The sequence below is a fragment of the Alligator sinensis genome, unplaced genomic scaffold (genome assembly GCF_000455745.1).
Source record: "Alligator sinensis unplaced genomic scaffold, ASM45574v1 scaffold249_1, whole genome shotgun sequence".
In the NCBI taxonomy this organism is placed as follows: domain Eukaryota; kingdom Metazoa; phylum Chordata; order Crocodylia; family Alligatoridae; genus Alligator; species Alligator sinensis.
In genome coordinates this window covers 519,067-538,274 of record NW_005842593.1, presented here as the reverse complement: position 1 = coordinate 538,274, position 19,208 = coordinate 519,067, and the positions used below count along the sequence as shown (strand labels likewise).

The 19,208-nt window shown below is 49.9% G+C and overlaps 1 protein-coding gene across 6 annotated transcripts in view; it reads right to left on the bottom strand.

Annotated features, from left to right (window-relative positions):
* Positions 1-403: 403 nt before the first annotated feature.
* The window catches only part of LOC102385793 (rho GTPase-activating protein 39-like), a 167,434-nt gene continuing 148,629 nt past the window's right edge, over positions 404-19,208 (bottom strand). For 5 of the 6 annotated variants that reach the window (XR_003096089.1, XR_003096088.1, XR_003096086.1 and 2 more), the window contains 4 exons: positions 12,109-12,200; positions 11,166-11,335; positions 10,478-10,723; positions 404-1,017 (listed from right to left, as the gene is read on the bottom strand). Coding sequence is in view for 1 of the 6 variants with exons in the window: in XM_025214663.1 (XP_025070448.1) it covers positions 926-1,017; positions 10,600-10,723; positions 11,166-11,335; positions 12,109-12,200 (478 nt within the window). In the remaining 5 variants the exon portion in view is untranslated. The remainder of the gene's footprint in view (positions 1,018-10,477; positions 10,724-11,165; positions 11,336-12,108; positions 12,201-19,208) is intronic. The other variant, XM_025214663.1, reaches the window with a different exon arrangement.

The window sequence follows — 19,208 nt, the reverse complement described above, 5'->3', positions numbered from 1 at the left end:
CTTCAGCTGCCTGAAGGGATACTGGGGCACCCCTACCACCCACCTCAAGGTCTCCAAGGCCAACATCCCCCAGGTTATCATTGCAGGCTGTGTGCTGCATAACATCTGTGAGGCCTGGGGGGAGCTGTTCCATGAAGCGTGGACACAGGAGGCATGGCAGGAAGAGGATGCCTGGAAGTGGGAGCACAAGCTGTGGTGGCAGCAACAGCAATGGCCCCTGCCCCACCAGGGCCCCGGGTGAGCTGCACACCCAGCAGTGGGGGCCAGCACACCATGTCATGTGTGAGAGGCCCTGACAGACCACCTCCTCCTGCACCCCACATTGTAGGCCCCTTGGGTGGCCAGCCACAGACCCCAGGCCCAGCATGCACCCCCAGTACCATGCTCACCGCATACAGTTTTCAGCAAAAGTTTTTATTTCCCTCCACATACACAGACCCCATTGCACCCTCCCTCCCCAAACACAGACTCCACCACCAACCCCACCCCCAATAAATCACCCTCTTCCTTGTGCAAACACTACATACATTGTGCTCTGTGTGCCCTTCTGGGGTGGGGGACAGTGGTGTGGAGGTGTCTACGGGGTGGATCCTGGGGACCAAGGACAGAGGCTGGGCAGTGGGTGGCACAAAGGTGACCACCAGGCCCAGGATGGTGTCCAGCACCCATCAGTCCTCCTCTGTGGCCTCCACTGCTCTGGCCACCATGACGGCCTGCCACTCCTAGGCCTCCAACATCCTTTTGAGGAGGGCAATGTGCCTCTCCTTGAGGGCCAGGAGCCTCTCCTGGAATGCCTGGTCCTCCCAGTCCCTGTCCTGCTTGCGCGAGATGTCCTCAGCGTGCTAGAACTGCAAGTCCGCATGCTTCTCCTCCACCACAGTGACCAACGGTCCAGCAGCAGGGTCTGGTTTTGCATCCGCCACTGTCAGAGGCAGTGCATATAGAGAGCCCCAGCTGAGTGTGGCAGTAACCCTGAGTGTCCAGCTAGTGCCTCTCCCCCACATGCAGCTTCTGGACCTGAAGAGTTAGGAGAAAGAAGCAGTTTGTGAGAGTTTGCAACATTTCAGAGATAACATGCACTATACCAGGGGGCTTTGTACTGCCCAGCCTCAGATGGGGGTTGTGCACACAGAGGTGCTCAGGGACCATGCTGTCAGCCGGGTAGCCTCTGCCACTGGCTGAGCCCGCCATCCCTGCTCCCTCCACAGGGGCAGGCAGCCCGCTTAGTCCTTGCCACAGGCAACCTGCCTTCCCCGTTCCCTTCCCAAGCTGGGTCAGGGCTTGCTCCTGGCAAGGAACAGGGGCAGGGACGGAGGCTTCTGGCTCCAGGTGTGCAGCCCAGGGGGGAGCAGGAGAGCTGGTGCATGCCCAGGTGGCCATGTTGCTGCCCTTTCCCCCAGCCCCCTTCCCTGTGCAGGGCTTACCAGATGGGCATGGCAGGCATCCCTAGTGGCCCAGACCTGTCCCCACAGGCAGTGATGATGTGCAGCTCTGACTGGTGCCTTGGGGTGCAAGGGCACAGCGCATGGCTCCCCAAGCAGTGGCTCTCTCCAGGGAGGAGCTGGAGCTTATCACAGTGGATGGTGCCATCCCTGAGGTATCCTTCTGGGTGGGACTATGCACCCAGAGCTGGTGTGGCAGCTCCTGGCCCAGACAAGTCAGCTGACAGGGGAGGCACATGATCAGAAAGGGGCAGGGCTTGAGTGAAATCTAAGCCAGAGCCAGAAAGAAGGCAGTCAGTCTAGCCCTGCAAGCTGCAGGGGAAGGAGCTCTGGGGCAGGGAGGCTAAAAGGGACTGCCTGGCTGAGGGGAGAGGCCCTGAGACCAGCAAGCTAGATGCCTGTAGTCTACAGGGAAATGAGGCCCAGTATGGGAGACAGCCTGGGGGTTCAGACTGAGAGTGAACGTTTATGTTGAGATCCAGTATGGAGAATAGTTTTCTGTTGTAGCCAGAGGGCTTTTTGCATTGTGTTGTGATATAAACTGGTAGTCTGGGCTGGGACTGTGAGGGGTGGTTGTTGGAGGCCCCATTAGTGCCTTAGGAGTATGTGATCACCTTGAACCCAGCCAAGGGCAGGCTCAAGGCACAGCAGGACAGAGTGTGAGGCCAGAGAGCCCAGAGTAGGACAGAATGTGGGACCAGGGGGGTCTGAGAGCCCAAGGAGGGGCAGAGTGGGGAACTAGGGAGTCTGAAGGGCTAGGGGACCTGGTAGACTGGGGCCAGGGGCCCAGTGCCTGAGAGGACAAGACTACAGCTGGTGCCTAGAAGCCAGGTTCAATATAGTGGACTTGGGCTAGAAGGCCCAGCTAGAGAAAAGGGGTGGAGGCCAAGAAGGCTGAAGCTCCAACGGGAGAGTGACAGTGCACCTGTGAGGCATGAGGTGTGGCGTAGGGGCAGACAGAGCCCTGCAATAAACCCTGTAGGCAAGCAAGGTCAAGAGAGTTGACCACTGGATAAAAGAACATCTTAGGCTTGCAAGTCTCTGAAGCAGGCCTCCCTTTCATGAAGTTTCCAACAAGATATGGCAGGCAAGAAGGCAAGGTGAGACCTTGAGAGAAAGTGCAGAGAGAGAGCCTAGCAGGGATGAGGGGGCCTATATGAGGCATCAGAACAGCCCTCAGGCACCTAACCTGTCACAAGAGAACAAAGGGAGGCAAACTGGGTGAAGGAGCAATTTGTGCAGGCAGGAGGCAAACAGGAACCAAAATAAGTTGCTACCAGGAAGGGGCCATGCTACTGTATGTGCCAGAGCCAAAGAGTTCCCTTGCTGTCTTGAGCAGGGGTGGGCAATTATTTTAGCTAAAGAGATGCTTATCAAGTTTTGATGGGCTGTTGAAGGCTGCAAGGGTAGTCCTGCCCCTTGACAAGTGCTCCACCCCCTGGTCGCGATCTTGGGACCGGAAGTCCCACCCCCTAACCCCTGACCTGACCTTTGCCACCAGAAGTCCCTCCCCTCACCCCTGGAAGTACTCTATTTGGGAAGGGGGTTTGCCATCCTGGAACTGGAAAAAAAAAATTATATACTAAAAATCAAACATCCACAATAACACATTTTAATTTTATTTAAAAAAAATTTTTGTCCTGATTTGTGTGTTTGTGTTATGTATATAGAGGTGATTGCATAATAGCTAACAATTAACTCTTATATATTGCAGGGGGTATGGAGGGGTGTGGGTTTGTGCATGTGTGCATGTGGGGGGTTGGGGCATGTGTGGATGTGCGTAGGTGGGTATGGGAGGTTTGTGGGGATACGTGTGTGTGTGTGTGTGGGGGGGTGGGATGTGCTTGGGGTGTGTGTGCGTAGCAGTGCACAGGGATCCCCCTAGAGGCACGTGTGTGTGTGGGGGATGTGGGGGAGGGTGTGGGTGGGTGCAGTGTTTTGTGGTGTGTGTGATTGTGTGTGGGGGAGGGTGTGGTTGTTGGGTTTGCGGCGGGGAGGGGTTGTGGGTATGGTGAGGTGTGTATGGGACCCCCCACGTGTTCCCCTGAGCCGGTCAGCCTGCACCCCCGCCCCACAACAGCCCAGAGCTCTCGCCAGCAGTGTGCAGTCCCAGCCCACCCCACGTCCACTCCAGACTCACCCTGGCAAGAGTGGATCAACGGGAACTTGTGCCACAGCCCCAACCCAGTGCGCCCCGTGCCTGCTCTGGACTTGCCTGCTCATGCTAAACAGCGGCAGCAGCAATGCCAGGTGGGCAGAAATTGTTGCTCAGTGCATGGGAAAAGCAGCCCCTCCCTCTCGCCACTGCCCAGCACTCCCTACTACAGCTGCCCAGAGCCCATACAAGGGTGCCCTGAGTATGCTCTGCGCTGTCAACGCTGCCCTTCTGGGCAGCCCCAAGGCAGCAGTGATGGCAATGGAGCCACAGGGCAGCCTGGGTGTGGGCTCTGGGCAACTGTAACAGGGAGTGCCAGGCAGCAGTGAGGGGGAGAGTCGCTGTTTAACATGAGCAAGTGAGTCTGGAGCAGGTGCGGAGTGTGCTGGTTTGGGGTTGTGGCTTGGGTCCCCACCAGTACCTCAGAGCTGGGGTCAGTGGTGGTGGCAGATGGAAGAAGCTGCCACTGCCTGATCTGCCTAGAAAGGTAGTCCATCCGCAGAGCTGCCCCAGCGCCACTGTGTGCCCAGGGGGCAGCAGGACATACCATGGTCAGACAGCGCCTGGGCTAGGCAGAACCGAGGGACCCACCACAGGTCAGATAAAGCCCCTTTGCAGGCCAGATCCAGCTCGTGGGCAGTATTTTGCCTACCCCTGGGCTAAGGGTCCCCTTGCTATCTTGAGAAGGGCTTGTGCCCACAACAGAGAGTCTGTTTGCAGGAACCTAGCTAGTCATTTGTCCAGTGAGAACAGCCACATGTAGTGAAGCCCTAGCTTCAGCACAGCTACTTAACAGATCTGAGACCTTCCATCTTACACAGAGAACTTTGATGTTGGGCTCAGCCCCATATGGTTTTCTTGGACTCCCAGCATCCTACTTCATTTTATATGCATCTAACAGCAAGATCTGCTATAGTCTGTTGTAAAGGGAACCAGGCAAGAAATGGGAGAGAGCCAGTTAAGTAGGAGTGTTGCCAGCAAAAGCCAGTTATCAGCAGCCTACAACCTGTAACTCAGAGTGTAACCATGAGAAAGACTCATCTATTGGGTCACTAAAAACAGCAGTCCTGGAACTGAGACAATTCCAGGGCATATAAAGAGAAGCAGTTCAGGCATCAACATTTTGGGAGCTTCAGCTGCTTCTTTGGTCTTGGATGTGGATAACTGGTCAGACAGTCAGGCCCTGGGGTAAATCGGCAGCATGATTATCCCAATTTTATAAGAACTTGAAAGGAACTCAAGATTTCATTTCATCCAACTCCAGTTCAAGGCAGGACCATCCCTATCCAAACCATCCCATACAGGTGCTTGTCTAAACTATTCCTAAAACTACACAATAACCCTACTGGCTCCAAACACCAAGAACACCCTGACCTGCCATACCTAAAGCAGGGGAATGAGAACACTGTCAGTGTCCTGCTTCTGCAAGGGTTGTTAAAATATGCTCCAGAGATTCAAGAGGAAAGGTCATGCCCCCTGCTACAGGGAAAGGCAAAATCTCTGCAGTCCATTCTGATCTGACTGTGGGATAAATTTCTTTCCTGTTCCCAAATGTGGTGGTTGGTATGACCCTGAATGGAGGAGCAAGATCCTTTAACCAGGGACCTCTGGGTTTTATTTCCAGCAGGAGCATCAGCATGCTGGCTGTCTGCCTTTCCTCCTCCAGATGCTTGCACATGCACACACGCACACACACATACATGCACACGGATCACTGGGAGATGAATAGAGCTATGCTCCAGTAACTTCCCAGGTATTGAAGTCAAAGTAACTGATCTATAATGTCCTGGGTCCTCCTTTTGGCCTTTTTTCAGAGGGGCAGTGCATTGGCCCCTTTTCAGTCCTCTGGTACCTCACCTTACCTTCCATGACTTTGTAAATATTATTGACATGGGCTCCAAGATCTTCTCTGTCAGCTCCTTTGGTATCCTGGCATGAAGTTCATCAAGCCCTGCCGATTTCAATTCACTTAGACCCAGAGCTTTCCCACTGTTTTTGTTACCTCATCCCTCAGCTTGTCTCCTTTCTTGTCAAATAATTCTTATTAGCTGTCTGGTTGCAACTTTTTTTGTGCAAAGACTGGGGTAAAGTAGCTGCTGAGCAGCTCAGCTTTCTTTGCATCATCTGTTAAGAACACAGCCTGGCTATTTAACAGTGGACCCACAGCTCTGTCTTTCTTTCATGGACAACATTCTTATAGAACCTCTTCTTGTCTTTAACTTTCCTTACCAGGTGAAGCTCATTTTTTACTTTTGTCTCCCTGATTTTGTCTTTCCTGGTATGCTTTTTTGATAATCTGCCTATCCTTCCATTCAGCAGCATGACTAGGGAGAGGTGCCCAGGGCAGCCACCCCAGGTGCTGACTTGGTGTGGAGTAAAAAAAACCCACTGCTACTGTAGCCATGAAGTTGTGCTGGTGACACAGGAGGTAGCCAGAAGTGTCGCAGCTTCCCTGGGCACCCAGCTGTGTTGTCATGCCTCTGCTTCCATTGTCTATATGCTTTCCTTTTGATTTGAGGAATCTTAGAAGCTCCTAGAGGCAGGACATGTTCTGGCCATGTCAAAAGGTAGTGTTATTACATGTGCAGGCTTCAAAGTTCTTTTTCTTAGCATGCTAACACATGTTCTGTCTTGGGAAGATGTGCTGTGTAGTGATATTGTGACGCAAAGCTCCAAGTAGAGGGAGCTGTGGGCGCAGAAGAAAAATTTATTTCCACTTCGCTCTCTGTTTGGAAACTATTCTTAAGACAAAGATGCTACTTGGAACTAGGTATGGGGTCAAGATTCCTAGAGGAAGAAATCACTGTGTGTGTTGTTTGAACATCTCTATTCCAGGACCCACGTATGTATTTGTAAATAAAAAAAATGTTTTAAATATATCCAGACTATACACCCAATTATTTTTCTTCCAACAGGAAGCCAACCTACAGGGTCCTGGAGATACTGGAAGAGGAGCAACAATGTAAATACAACTGATAAAATGTAGTTCCTAGATCCTCCAATAGCTCATAAGGTTGAGGGGTTTTAAGCCTTTTTTTTTTCTAGCCTGTTAGTTTAGTGGTGTGCTTGAACTATCATTTCAGTTTTAAAGGTGGTTTTCAAAAATAGTGAAATTTGTGGAAGGATGAGCTTAAAATAGAGTTGCTGTTGGCAATTGCTCTAATATTTAGTAGGTAGAATCAGAAAACAAAACATCATCATATTTATTGACACGATTCAACAGAGCGTATAGCTCCAAAACAAAAGATAGCTTCCAGTTGTCTTGCTGCAGCTAGGATGGTAAAAGGATCCAAAGCATCCCACAATTGCCTAAAATACATTTGGGCAAAAATATGTTTCTGTATATCTTCAGTGCATATATCATTGTTTATTCACTACCCCACTGATGTTCACTGGCATGGACAGCTCCAGACAAAGTAAGCAAGTTTAAAAAATAAGCAGAAAGTTTTTAGGGTTAACCACTGAGGTTTTATTTATTCTTATAACAACAGAGGAGAGGCTGCTTTACTGATTCACATTGAGAATTTTGTTGGCAAAAAAGAAAATAATACCCAGTGTTACTTCTTAGCCTATTTTAGAGTCCTAGCAAAAAGCATTCCTCTGTAACAGCAGCAAATATCTATTGATCATCTATTGATCCATCTATCCAACTGCTACACCTAAGTGCAAGAAAGAATTTGAATAATTGCTCATTGTATTTGGCTGCAGTTTGCAACCCAGGGGTAAGCATGTGTAATCCAGTCAAAGGGGCTCCTGGGACAGACAGACTAAAAGGCCTTTCCATTAGATTTGGGGGCAGCAGGTTACACCTTGGGGCTGTTTAAGAATTCCAATATCAACAAACAGCTGCACAGCCAGAAACCCTGTACTCATCATAAGCTCCAAACCTGCTTCACTTCCAGAGAAAAAGTCTACCCCACCTTGGGAAGGCCAAAGGAAGTGACTGGTTTTGAGTACTACAGTGGGGTGATGATAGGAAGCAGACCCCTGCTGCTCTCTGAGTGACTGACAATCAATTCCAACATAAGCAGCACTATCTAGTACCTGCCCCAAGACATGTTACAAGGAAGGAAACCCCTAGTTCTACAGAGCACAGACCAAAGTTTGGTCAAGGAACCCATCTGAATGCAATCCTGCTCCCTAGGATACCCTGATTCATTGGTGGAAACCCCATGTTCCCACTGAGCAGCTTTATAGACACCCCCTTTGCTGCAGTTCACCATATTCTCACTGGCCCAAGGAAAGCCTGGAGCATTTACACCCATTGGTGTAAATGGGTGCATAACCTCAGCCACTGCATTCAGGAGACCTCCAGCCTACCTCCTCTCAGAAGGGCTCTGAAACATGAAAGCCACATGCTGCTTGCCTTTTTAAAAATTATTTTTAAACAGGATTTTAGAACAAGCTGCTCTCACCTGTGCTAGAAACTAAGTGGGGAGAAATCTGGGATTGGCTCCCACCTCAGCATTTCACAAGTAGGCAAAAATAGCACTACTGAGCCTGGCTTGGCATGGAAGAATGCCCTCTTCTCAATGGAGTGCTTCCCTCCCACACCTCCAAGCACAAGAGCAAATGCTGACCTAGTCATCTCTTGTTACCAATCAAGTGTCCACTCCTCTCATCTCCTCTCAAGACCAAGCCTGGGGTCTACCAGGCCAAAGAAGTAATGCTTGGTGCAATCCAAAGCTGGCACTCAGCCACTTCTGTAGCTCTCTGATCCAAGGTCAGGAGTGTCAGTGCAAGATATGCCTTCTTCTCCTAGCCACCTTTGGAACTTGGTCAGAAAAGAGATAGAATGATGTAGAAGTGTCATCTGTTTATATGGCAGAAGATGCAAGAGAAATGAATGGACACGACAAAGCCAACCCCCAGCCTGTCACACACCATTTGTCTTCAGACATAGACTTCATAGATTTTACAGACATTAGGGATGGAAGGAACTTCACGGGATCATCGAGTCCAGCCCCCCGCCACGGGCAGGAAGTCTGGTGGGGACAAATGATCCCAGCAAGATAAACATCCAAATGCTTTTTGAAAAAGTCCAGAGTAGGTGCTTGCACCACCTCTGGGGAGACTCTGGGCATTTGGACAGTAAATAAGTTTTCCCTTCCGTCCAGTCTAAACTGGCCTTCCAGGAGTTTGTGGCCGTTAGACCTTGTTATCCCTTGGGGGAGCCTGGTGAACAACTGTTCTCCCAGATCCTGATGCAACCCCTCTTATATAGGCTGCCACCAAGTCACCCCTGAGCCTTCTCTTCTCCAGGCTAAAGAGTCCCATGTCCCTCAGCCCCTCCTTGTAAGGCTTCTCTCTTGGCCTTTGATCATACGGGTGGCTCTCCTTTCGAATCTCAAGCTTATCCATGCCACTCCTGAGGTGGGGGGCCCAATACTGGATGCAGTACTCCAGCTGCAACATCACTAAGGCTGAGTAAGGCGGGAGGATGATGGCTCTGGTTTTGTTTGAGATGCAGCGGTGGATGCATTCCAGAGTTTGATTTGCTTTGATGGCCACGACATCCCATTGGTGGCTCATGTCCATCTTGTGGCCAATCAAGACCCCCAAGCTGTTCTGTTGCTACTCAGAATCAGTGCATGCATCAGTCCTACACTCTGAATCAGCTGCCTGTCTGCAACCTCCACATGGTCTTATAACCCTGATGCTGACTGCATGGGGCTAATGCCCAGCTGCAAAGGGAGAGTCACCCTAATACAGGAAGCATGGCCAATTCATTCCCACCTGGGCCACTGCAGCAGCACATACTACCAGAACATATAATTCCCTGGCTTCCAAGCACTGCAGGGGGATGATAATGGGATGCCACTGCCCACCCTGTCCAGTGCTCTCCACAGAGGGCTTCTCTCATCGGGAAGTCCCTCTGCATCATTTCACTGCATGTCAACTGTAAACCAGGTTCCAGATGATCAGAATGGTGGAGTGCTTCCATATGCTGGGCAGGATGGGGCATGCCTATGCCATAGGCCAGGTATCCCTGTAGTGGCTGAGGTATCCCCGCACCCCAAACCAGCTTTTCTCTTATTCCAGTGAGGACTGGAAACCCCATTAGTCAGTCAGTGAATCCATATAAGGGCAGCTGAGCAAGGCTGGCACAGACACCAAGCTTGCTCTCAGTGCTTGTGATGCACCACTGGAAGAGCCCTGAGCTTTTCCTTGCCTCAAGACTCTCTGGTCCTTATCCCCACAAAATCATCTCCTGGCTGATGCTGATGCCAGCCCCATGACGCCCCGGCAGAAGGATTACTCTGAAGCAAGTACTGCAACAACAGCAACAATGACAATGGAAATCTAAGTGAAGGGAACTAGTCAGGCCTCAGCTGAAGTACTGTGTCCAGTTCTGAGCGTCGCACTTGAAGAGGGATGTGGAGAATCTGGAGAGGGTCCAGAGGAGGGCCACTCATATGATTAGTGGCCTCTGTACAAAACCCTATGAGGGGAGGTTGAGAGATCTGGATCTCTTCAGCCTTCATAAGAGATGTCTGAGGGGAGACCTTGTAGCAGCCTATAAGTTTATCAGGGGAGGATAACAGAGAGTTGGAGATGTGCTATTTACCCTAGGAGTAACTAGGAATAATGGGTACAAACTAGTGGAGAGTAGATTCAGGTTAGACATTAGGAAAACATTTTTCACAGTAAGAGTGGCAAGAATCTGGAACAGGCTGCCAAGAGAGGTGATACTATCACCTAACTTGGAGGTCTTCAAGAGGAGGCTAGATAGGCACCTGGCTAGGGTCATCTGACCACGGTCCTTTTCCTGCCTGGGGCAGGGGGTCAGACACGATGATCCTTCGGGGTCCCTTCCGACTACAATCTATGAATAAAAGCTTGGATAATGTGTAGAATCTCCCAAGTGGCGCTCCCTTACCCCCCTGCTGTCTCTGATGGCATGGAACATAGTCCCAGGAGAGCCGGTCGCTCACACCATCCCTTCAATGAAACTAGTGTCCAAGTGCACAATCAGCATGCGCAGGAAGGACATCTCCTTACGGGTGTTTTCAAAGATGACCTGGGGGTCGTCAGACTGACAGCGCAGGCAGTTGGGGGCCATCACCATGGCCAAATTATTGACATCCATCTTCGTTTTGCCCACATTATATGGCTGAGCAAAAATCTGTGGTAGAAGAAGGACAGTCAGCCAGAACAATGGCAAAAGTGTGAGGCTATTAAGGCTTGGGCCTACACCTCACCCCCTGGACCCTGTAAAAGCTGGGGGGAGCTGCAGAGACTATACCCTTCTGATATTGTATCCCCAATATCTCCATGCTCAGAAAGGGCAGACTGTCTGTTCTTGGATGGGTACCACAGCAGTGGTCAGAGGACTTAACATGGTGGATCTACAGCCCTGTTCACTCTTAAGGCAAACTGAAAATTAACACAGCCTGCAACTCCAATAAGGGGAAAAAAGACTAAGTCAGGAGCCTGTCAGCCCAGAATGCAGACCAAAGGCTCTAGTACACAAATATCTGAGTGACTCAGCTATAACCAGAAGGGCTTTCTTCATACTTCTGGGCTTCAATCCCTGTACATGGGGCAGGGTCACTAAGCCTGCTTACCTGCAGGAAGTGTATGAGGTAATACAGGACGAATTTGTTGAGATCTGGCAAAAACTGTACCACTGTCACAGCAGCATCAGGGTTCTCATAGCTGCCAATGCACTCTTCGTAGAACTGCTGTGGTATCAGGGGTTCCTCCAGCTCCCGATACCACAGCTTCAGCAGGGAGGCTAGGGAAAAAGGGAAAGGCATGAGAAACGCTATGATAGTGTGGATTTCCTCAAAAGGAAAATTTGTTCAGGGAACTTTTAAAGAGTAAAATGGGATCATTACTGCCCCACTGTTGTCAGCTCTCCTGCTTTAACTCTTGCAATATTAGATGTTCTTCCTGAAGCCTCAGCTTCTGGAGTCAGAAGGCTGCACGACAATCTCAGCTTTCAAATAAAAAGAAGTTTTGGGGCCTCCTGCTTGCAGTAAAAAGCTTGTAAATTGTGACCTGAGTCAGACCCATAAGGCTCAGAAGGCAGAAAAAAGAGGAAGAGAATCTGACATTTATTGTGTTTAAGTCAATCACATGATTCTTCGGGTCTGATTTACGGTTTTTGAATGTTTGGAATAGACAATACTGTTGACCGCACGTACATTTTAATTTTGTGTTTTATTTGAATGGTGGTGTTCTGTTCTTCAGAGGAAAGTGTACCACCAACTGATTCATCTCCAACAGCTCAGTGCTCCTATCTTCTCACCCTATTGAAACTGATTAACTCCAAGATGGGATGGCTGGAACCAGAAATTGGATTTGGCTTTTAGAAGCATTACTGCAGGTGGTCTCTGAATACAGTATAAAATGCTGTTTACAAGGAGAGCTCTGCTAAACTAACCTGAGAACAGTGTTGTTTATTCATTCCTACACAACTGCATTTCTCTTATACTATCCGCACTACCCTTCTCTACATTTTAATCTGATCTGGCCCATACACACATGGATATGGAGTCCTCATACCTGGTATACTGGGGTCACTACAATTGCTGGGAATGCTCCATTGATCCACTTGCAGTTTCAATGCATTGACTTCATCAATGTCACCAGGTACTCTGAAAACAAAACCAGAAAGATAGCAATAACACTTAAGAATCTAAACACACTATAGACCAACCTACCTTACAGCAGGCCCCAGTCACAATGGCTAAGTGTTACTAGTGGGAGTCTGCATGCAGGTTTCCTAGCAGTTGTGCTATCTTATGAGGTCCTCAGCCAGTTCTCCTAAGCGAAATAGTCCCTAGATAATAAATTAGTCAAAGAATATACACACAACACGAGCCCTTCTGCCCAGTCCCAGACACTCAAGGAGGATGCACTAGTGCTGGCTCTGGCTCCAAGCACAGCATCCTAGCCTCCCCTTGTAGTAGACAGCTGCAGTCACTGCTTGCTTCCTCTTTTCAAACTGGCCCTTCAGCCTTCTCCCTCAGCCTCTGCCTCTAGTGATTTTAATCTCCCAACATTATCAAAAGGCCCACCCCTGAATACCCTTAGCAGGGATGTCTGCCCCTTCTTAAGGAGATAAAACACCCTATTACAGAGTCTTGCAGAGAAGAGTTAGCATGTTAGTGGCCAGTACAGAAAGCATTACTCCTGAAGAATATGCTGTTTATTATCAAAGGCAGTGCCAGATGATCTCTGTAGGAATGCCTGTCTCAGCTCCATTAGCTCTACCTCTCTCTTAGCTGGAGATACTATTTTCCTGATATTGTACTTCTCAGCAACAAGTTAAATCTGGGGATAAGAAGCACTAGGGAATGCAGCTCTCACAGGAAACCAGAAACTATAAAAGATGTTGTCAGACAGGTCAGGCTTTCAACTGGTTATCTTAAACGGTGGTTCAACCACATATCTGAAACTCTTCCTCAGATAAGAAAAAGATAATTTATCTTTTAACCTCTTCACACATCTCCTAATTTCATTCACTCTCACAGAAAAACCTCTAATGAGAGTGATTTAACACTGGTTGTCCCCAGGTTATTTTTCTCCTGGAGTGGTCATTTTTATCCTGGCTGAGAAAGCCTGAACATCTGTATACTCGTGATTGCTCCAGAGAGAGCAGTGAATCTCTCAGGAGAAACTGAATGTCTGTACAAGGCCACATTTACACGGGAGTTGAATTTTTCATGTCCTATTCACCACCAGGAAGGAAGCTACCTTCATTTTAGTGATTTTTTTTCTACTTGTAACTACCTGTAATATTTGTAGATTATTTAACATGGCTCTGCAATTTTCTTATGTACAAGCTGCTTGTGGAGATTTCACACATGGTAATTAACAGCAACATCTTTCAAAGTATTCACTACGGTAAGTGAACAAAGGCATCAAGCCCACAGTTAGAGCCACTGTGCTAAGGTCACTGCTAGAGACAGAAAGGGTATTTAAGGTATAGACATACAAACTATCTATCATAAAATAAAAGGGGAATAAATTTACTATGTGTCAGCTGCTCCATGGTTACTGCTTGTGCGCGCACTCTTACTCACAGGTCTTTCATTGTGAGTTAAGCTACCACAGCTTAGCTTTCATTTACCAGGGGTTAGAGCATGCAAACAGACAGTTACTGGGCACGTCTTCATAAGATGTTTTACCACGCAGTAGACTGAGCAGTAAAGCAGCACCGCCTACACATGCAGGGAGTTACTGCGCAGTCACTTAGTCTACTGCACAGTTATTTTGCTCCCTGCATCTGCAAGTGGCAAATTAACCGCGCCATAGTTACAGTGCAGTAGCGTATGTGTAGATGCTGACCAGGAGCAAATTTGCTCCCGGTCAGCCCCACCAACAGGGGGCCACCTTTGGGCTAGCCCCAGGGCCACAGGACTTGGAACTTCTTCAGCCCTGGGGCTGAGGCAGCTCTTTTCCTGCCCCAGCCTGGCCTTTAAAACTCTGCATTGACCCTGTGGCCTGTGCCACTTGCTGCCTGCCTGTGGCCACTGGGTCTCGCAGCAGTGGCCCTGAGCCAGCTGCAGTAGCAACCGCTACCCAGCTGCAGTAGCCTGCCCAAACCCCAGTGCTAGCCCCCAGACCAGCCCCATTGCCTGCCTGCCCGTCCCGCACTGTGCCCTAGTGCTGTGTGCTGCAGCCACCTACCCAGGCCCAGCAGCACCCAGACTCTTGCCTGCAGCTAGAGGGCTGTTGAGACAGCCATTCTGACATCATCCTCTATGTCACACATCACCTCCCAGGGGCCTAACTGTTCCCAAGATGAGACTGCAGACCTTGTTGCACTGTGGGCAAAGGCTGAGGTCTAGAGCTAGTTCATCTGGGGCGGGTGCTCCAGTGCCTACATCTATGAGGGCTTGGTGGCCTGCATGCGGGAGCGTGGGCATGACTGGTTGGCACACCACTGCTACATAAAGGTCAAGGCCTTGTAGGAACCATAGGCGGTGGAAGTGGGGGCTAGTGGGACTTAGCTGGGGCAGAGTTCCAGAAGACAGACATTGTGAGCACTGCCAGTCCAGCTGGTGCTCGTGCTGGTGAAGGCACTTTGGTGGTCAACGATGGCCTGCAGCACAACAGCTACCTGCTGGCTGTAGTAGGGGTAGTCGCCACAGGTGATGGGGGTGTGGGGCCCATCCAGGGCCCTGATGCACTGGGGGAAGCCCAGGGCATAGAACCCCGCCACCACCTCCAAGGGGTCATGTACCTGGAGTACGGTGGGCCCCAGCACATCCTGGAAGGTGCCGCAGACCTCCAAGACGGCCTCCCCAATGGCTGCCTTGCTCACACCTAAGAGGTGGCTGATGTAGTGCAGGCTGGCAGGTGTGGCCAGCTTGAATAAGGCAATGGCCAGCCGGATCTCCATGAGGCAGCTGCATGGTAGTGGCCTGCTGCTCCAGGTATGTGTGGAGCTGGCTGAGGACCTCTTGAAGGTGGCCCAGGTCATCCAAAATGACTCCAGCCACTGCTCATTGTCCCAGGTGTGCTGCATGATGTACAGTTACCAGTCCTGGCTGGCTGGGCAGGCCCACAGGTGGTGGGGCTGGAGCCCCAGGAGCTCGTGGACAGGACTGGTGGTGGTGTCCACGTATGCATTGTTGGTGTCCCTGTCAGGGTCCAGGTGGCAGCCCAGGGGCTGGGCAGCATCAGCGCAGGGGCAGAGGGCCTCAGATGTGAGTTTGGCCATACAGTTGTGCAGCACAGGCGGGCAGCCAGGGCCAAGACTGACCAGGGCCAGACAGCAGTCACCATGGCAGCGAAGCACAGCTAGCAGGTAAGCAGAAGCCCAGGGTGTGGGCTGTTGCTCCCAGGGCCTGAGGGTGGAGCAGCCATCTCATGGTGGGCACAGGCTCTGGAGACAAAGTCATAGAGGGCTGTGCCAGCATGCTGCAAACTGCTCTGGCCTGAAACACAGGAGGTCAGGGAGCACTATGCAGGGATGCCTTTTAAAGAAGGCCTCTGGACTTGTCCAGTGAGCTCGTCACCCCCACATCTAAATCACTGATGCATGGGAATAGCACTGGACCAAGCACCGACCCCTGTGGGCCACCACTGGTCACTTCTCGCCAAGATGACACAGATCTGTTCATTAGAACTTTCTGGGTCCTACCCCGCAGCCACCTTCCTACCCACCTTATTGTCTTACAGTTAATCCCACAATCCTCCAATTTCCTTGTGAGATCATGGGATACCAGATGAAAAGCTTTCTGGAAGTCAAGATATACAATGTCAACCTCCCCTCTCTTATCCAGGTGGCGAGTTACCTGATCATAAAAGGAAATAAGGTTGGTAAGACTCGACCTGCCCACGATGAAGCCATGATGGATGTCGTTCAGAATCGTACTTTCTGCAAGCCTATCGCACATAGACTCCTTAATTAATTTTTCCAGGATTTTTGCTGGGATAGAAGTTAGGCTAATTGGCCTATAGTTACCTGGGTCCTCTTTTCTCCCCTTCTTGAAGATGGTCACAACATTGGCCTTCTTCCAGTCCTCAGAGACCTCTCTGTAGTGCCAAGAGTTTTGGAAGAGCTTTGCCAGGGGTTCTATGATGACTTTGGCCAGCTCCTGCAGCACTCGCGGATGAAATTCATCTGGTCCTGCTGACTATATAGGTCTAATTTTTTTAATTGATCACACACTAGTTCAATGACAATAGTAGGAAGGTGGTCATTTCTACCCTGCTCGTTCTGTACCCTATCTAGTGAGATTTTCCCCATTGGCCCAGTGAAAGAGCAAAACAAAGTAGTCATTCAGGAGTTCAGTTTTCTCCTGAGTGCTGGTAACCAGCTGTCCTGAGTTGTTGAGCAGCGGCCCCACACTCCCGTTTATTTTCCGCCTCTTCCCTACGTACCTAAAGAAGGACTTCTCGTTGTCCTTGATTCCTGTTGCTAATTTTAGTTCAGTCACTGCCTTAGCTTTTCTAATCTGATCCCTACAAGTGCGGGCCATAGTTGTATAGTCCTCCTGGGGGCCTGTCCCAAGCTTCTATTGTCTGTACGTCTCTTTCTTCTTTCTTAAGAGGGCTGTGATTTCTCTGTTTAGCCAAGAGGGCTTGCCAGCCCTTCTAGTACCTTTCCTCCACGTGGGAATGGACTTCCTTTATGCTTCAAGGATTGTGTCCTTAAGGAACAACCACTTTTCATGTACTCCTTTCGCCTTTGGTCCCTGGTCCCGCAGTACCTTCCCTACCTGAGCTTGCTGAAATTTGCATTTTTAAGTCCAAAACGTCAAACCTGCTATGTAATTCATCTGCCTTGCAATGGGCAGTAAACATAATAGTTTCATGGTTGCTCTCACCCAGGCTGCCCTCTATATTTAAGTCAGTCACCAGGTTGTCTCCTTTGGCCAGGACCACGTCTAGAAAAGCATTACCTCTGATTGGCCTGTGCACCTCCTGAGTCAGAAAAAAGTCTTTGATGCAGATCAGGAAGGAACACGACCGATACAGCTTGGCCAAGTGTTCCTCCCAAGAGATGTCTGGATAATTAAAGTCGCCCATGATGACCATGTCCCATGCATACACAGCCCCTGTCAGTTGTTGAGCGAACTCTAGATTGAGTTCCTCACCCTGGTTTGGTAGTCTGTAGTATACTGTCCCAGGGGGACACAGGCAGAGGGCCCGAAAACCCCTCCTGCGGCAGGACCCAAGGGAGGGGTGACCTGTCCCAACAAGAAAGAGAAAAGCCCTGAAGACAGGGCAAGCGTACCTTTTTTAGGAAAAAAGGAGCCAGAGGAACCATGCCAGTATGGAACACCCGCATAGTTTGTCAGCTGCTTTTACTGCCAGCTGTGAGCAGCGTGGGCGGATGACATCATCGAAAAATGCTGCCCAGCTGAAATAAAAGTCGGCAGCAGGGAAATGGCTGGGTGAGCACTGCTGGAGACCGGCAGCAGGACTGCTCCCCAACCCATACACAGGCAGCCAAAAGAGAGATCAAGTGAGGACCCATCAGAGGGGTCCAGGACCAGTTAAAGGACACCACATTGGCCCAGCAGCGTAGCTGGACCAGGGAGGATGGCGTTGAGGGACATAGGAGCCACAGATGCCGGAATTGTGAGTGGGACGGGCTGAGGCCCCATTCCACATTTATTTTCTTTGATTTAATTTGTTTTGTTACCTCGGGGCCCCAAGACAGGGAGATGGATCATGAGCGACTTTCACAGATCAAGAAGAGCCAGGACAGTGTAGCAGGGAAGACCCACCATATTGTTAGGGATGGCCTAATGTTCCATAACCATCCCATGCAAGGGACGACTGGTGGGAGCTGAGCAGGGGAAGAAAGGGTAGACGACAACATTGAGGGTGAGCCGGCAGTCCATCATCTGGCTGTTCAAAAGGCATGGCTGGGGTGTAGGGGATGTGAAGCCCCAAGTGTACCTGCTAGGGGTAGTGCCTCCCCCACAAGGAGCCACAAAAAGGAGCCCCACCATTGAAGGGAAAGATCAAGTCATGGCAGGAGAGTATTGGGGTCTCCCTTGGGGTGAATGCGACCCAGCATCAAGGCCACAGGAACAAACCCCATGGCTGACACCGGGTGCATGCTCCAAGGCGGCAAGGGAGTGCCTACACGAGGCCAGGCAGGTGCATATACACCTACAGTTAGGTTTCTCTCGCTGTCCCGTTCCACCCCCGCCCCGCTCCATCTCCCCCCACAGCTTGACCCAGAGGATTTCAAGCCGTTCTTCTTTGGAGCCAATTAATGAAATCTGCTGTAGCGTGGTAATTACCACACTCCAGTAGCCTCCAATGTCTCATGTATCGGCATCTCCAAGCTTAAAAATGGCAGCGAGGGCACTTTATCTAAAGTTCATTGAATGAGCTTTAGATAAAGCACTCCCATTGCCATTTTTAAGCACAGCGATGCTGATACATGAGACACTCTGGGCACTTTAGTAAGAGTGTCTCTCAGAGCTGCTCTACTTAAAGCACCCCTGCCCCATGCCCCACTCACGGAGCACATGTATAAACACCCTAAAGTTTGGACTAGAGTGTGTAGATGCCCGCTTATGCATATTATTGTCCCCATTGTTACCTGTAGTAGTAATATGAAAACAGGAATAAAAATAGTTTTTTATCTTATATGTCAACTTGAAAGTAGTTTCATCTAGACCATATTTCTATATCTTACTTATACGGATATAATCAGAAAAAGTGTCAAAAGTCTCAAAGCTGAGGTATATCACATCCACTGCTCCACCCTATCTACAAGCCTTGTCACAGAAGGATATCAGACTAATTAGGCAGGATTTGTACTTGACAAATTGATGTTAGGTGTTTGTTATCAACACGTTATCAGCTAGATGCTTACAAATGAATTGCTTGATGCTGTATTTCAGAATCTATCTGTGTTTTAAAGTTAGAATGGTTGGTCTGCAGTTCCCCAGGTCCCTCCTTTTCCCTTTTGTAAAGTTGACCTTGTATTTGTCTACTTCCTGATATCCATGAGATGATTCCCCACCCCCAATGCCCATCCTTTCTGCAATGAGGTAAGAACTGTAATATATAAATTACTAGCAAATTGCCTGTCATGAATGATGGGGGGAGGGGATGGAGTGCTGCCACCAAACACCCCGTGGTGCCACCGTCTGCCTCTGGCCCCACTCAACCCCCCCCTAGTA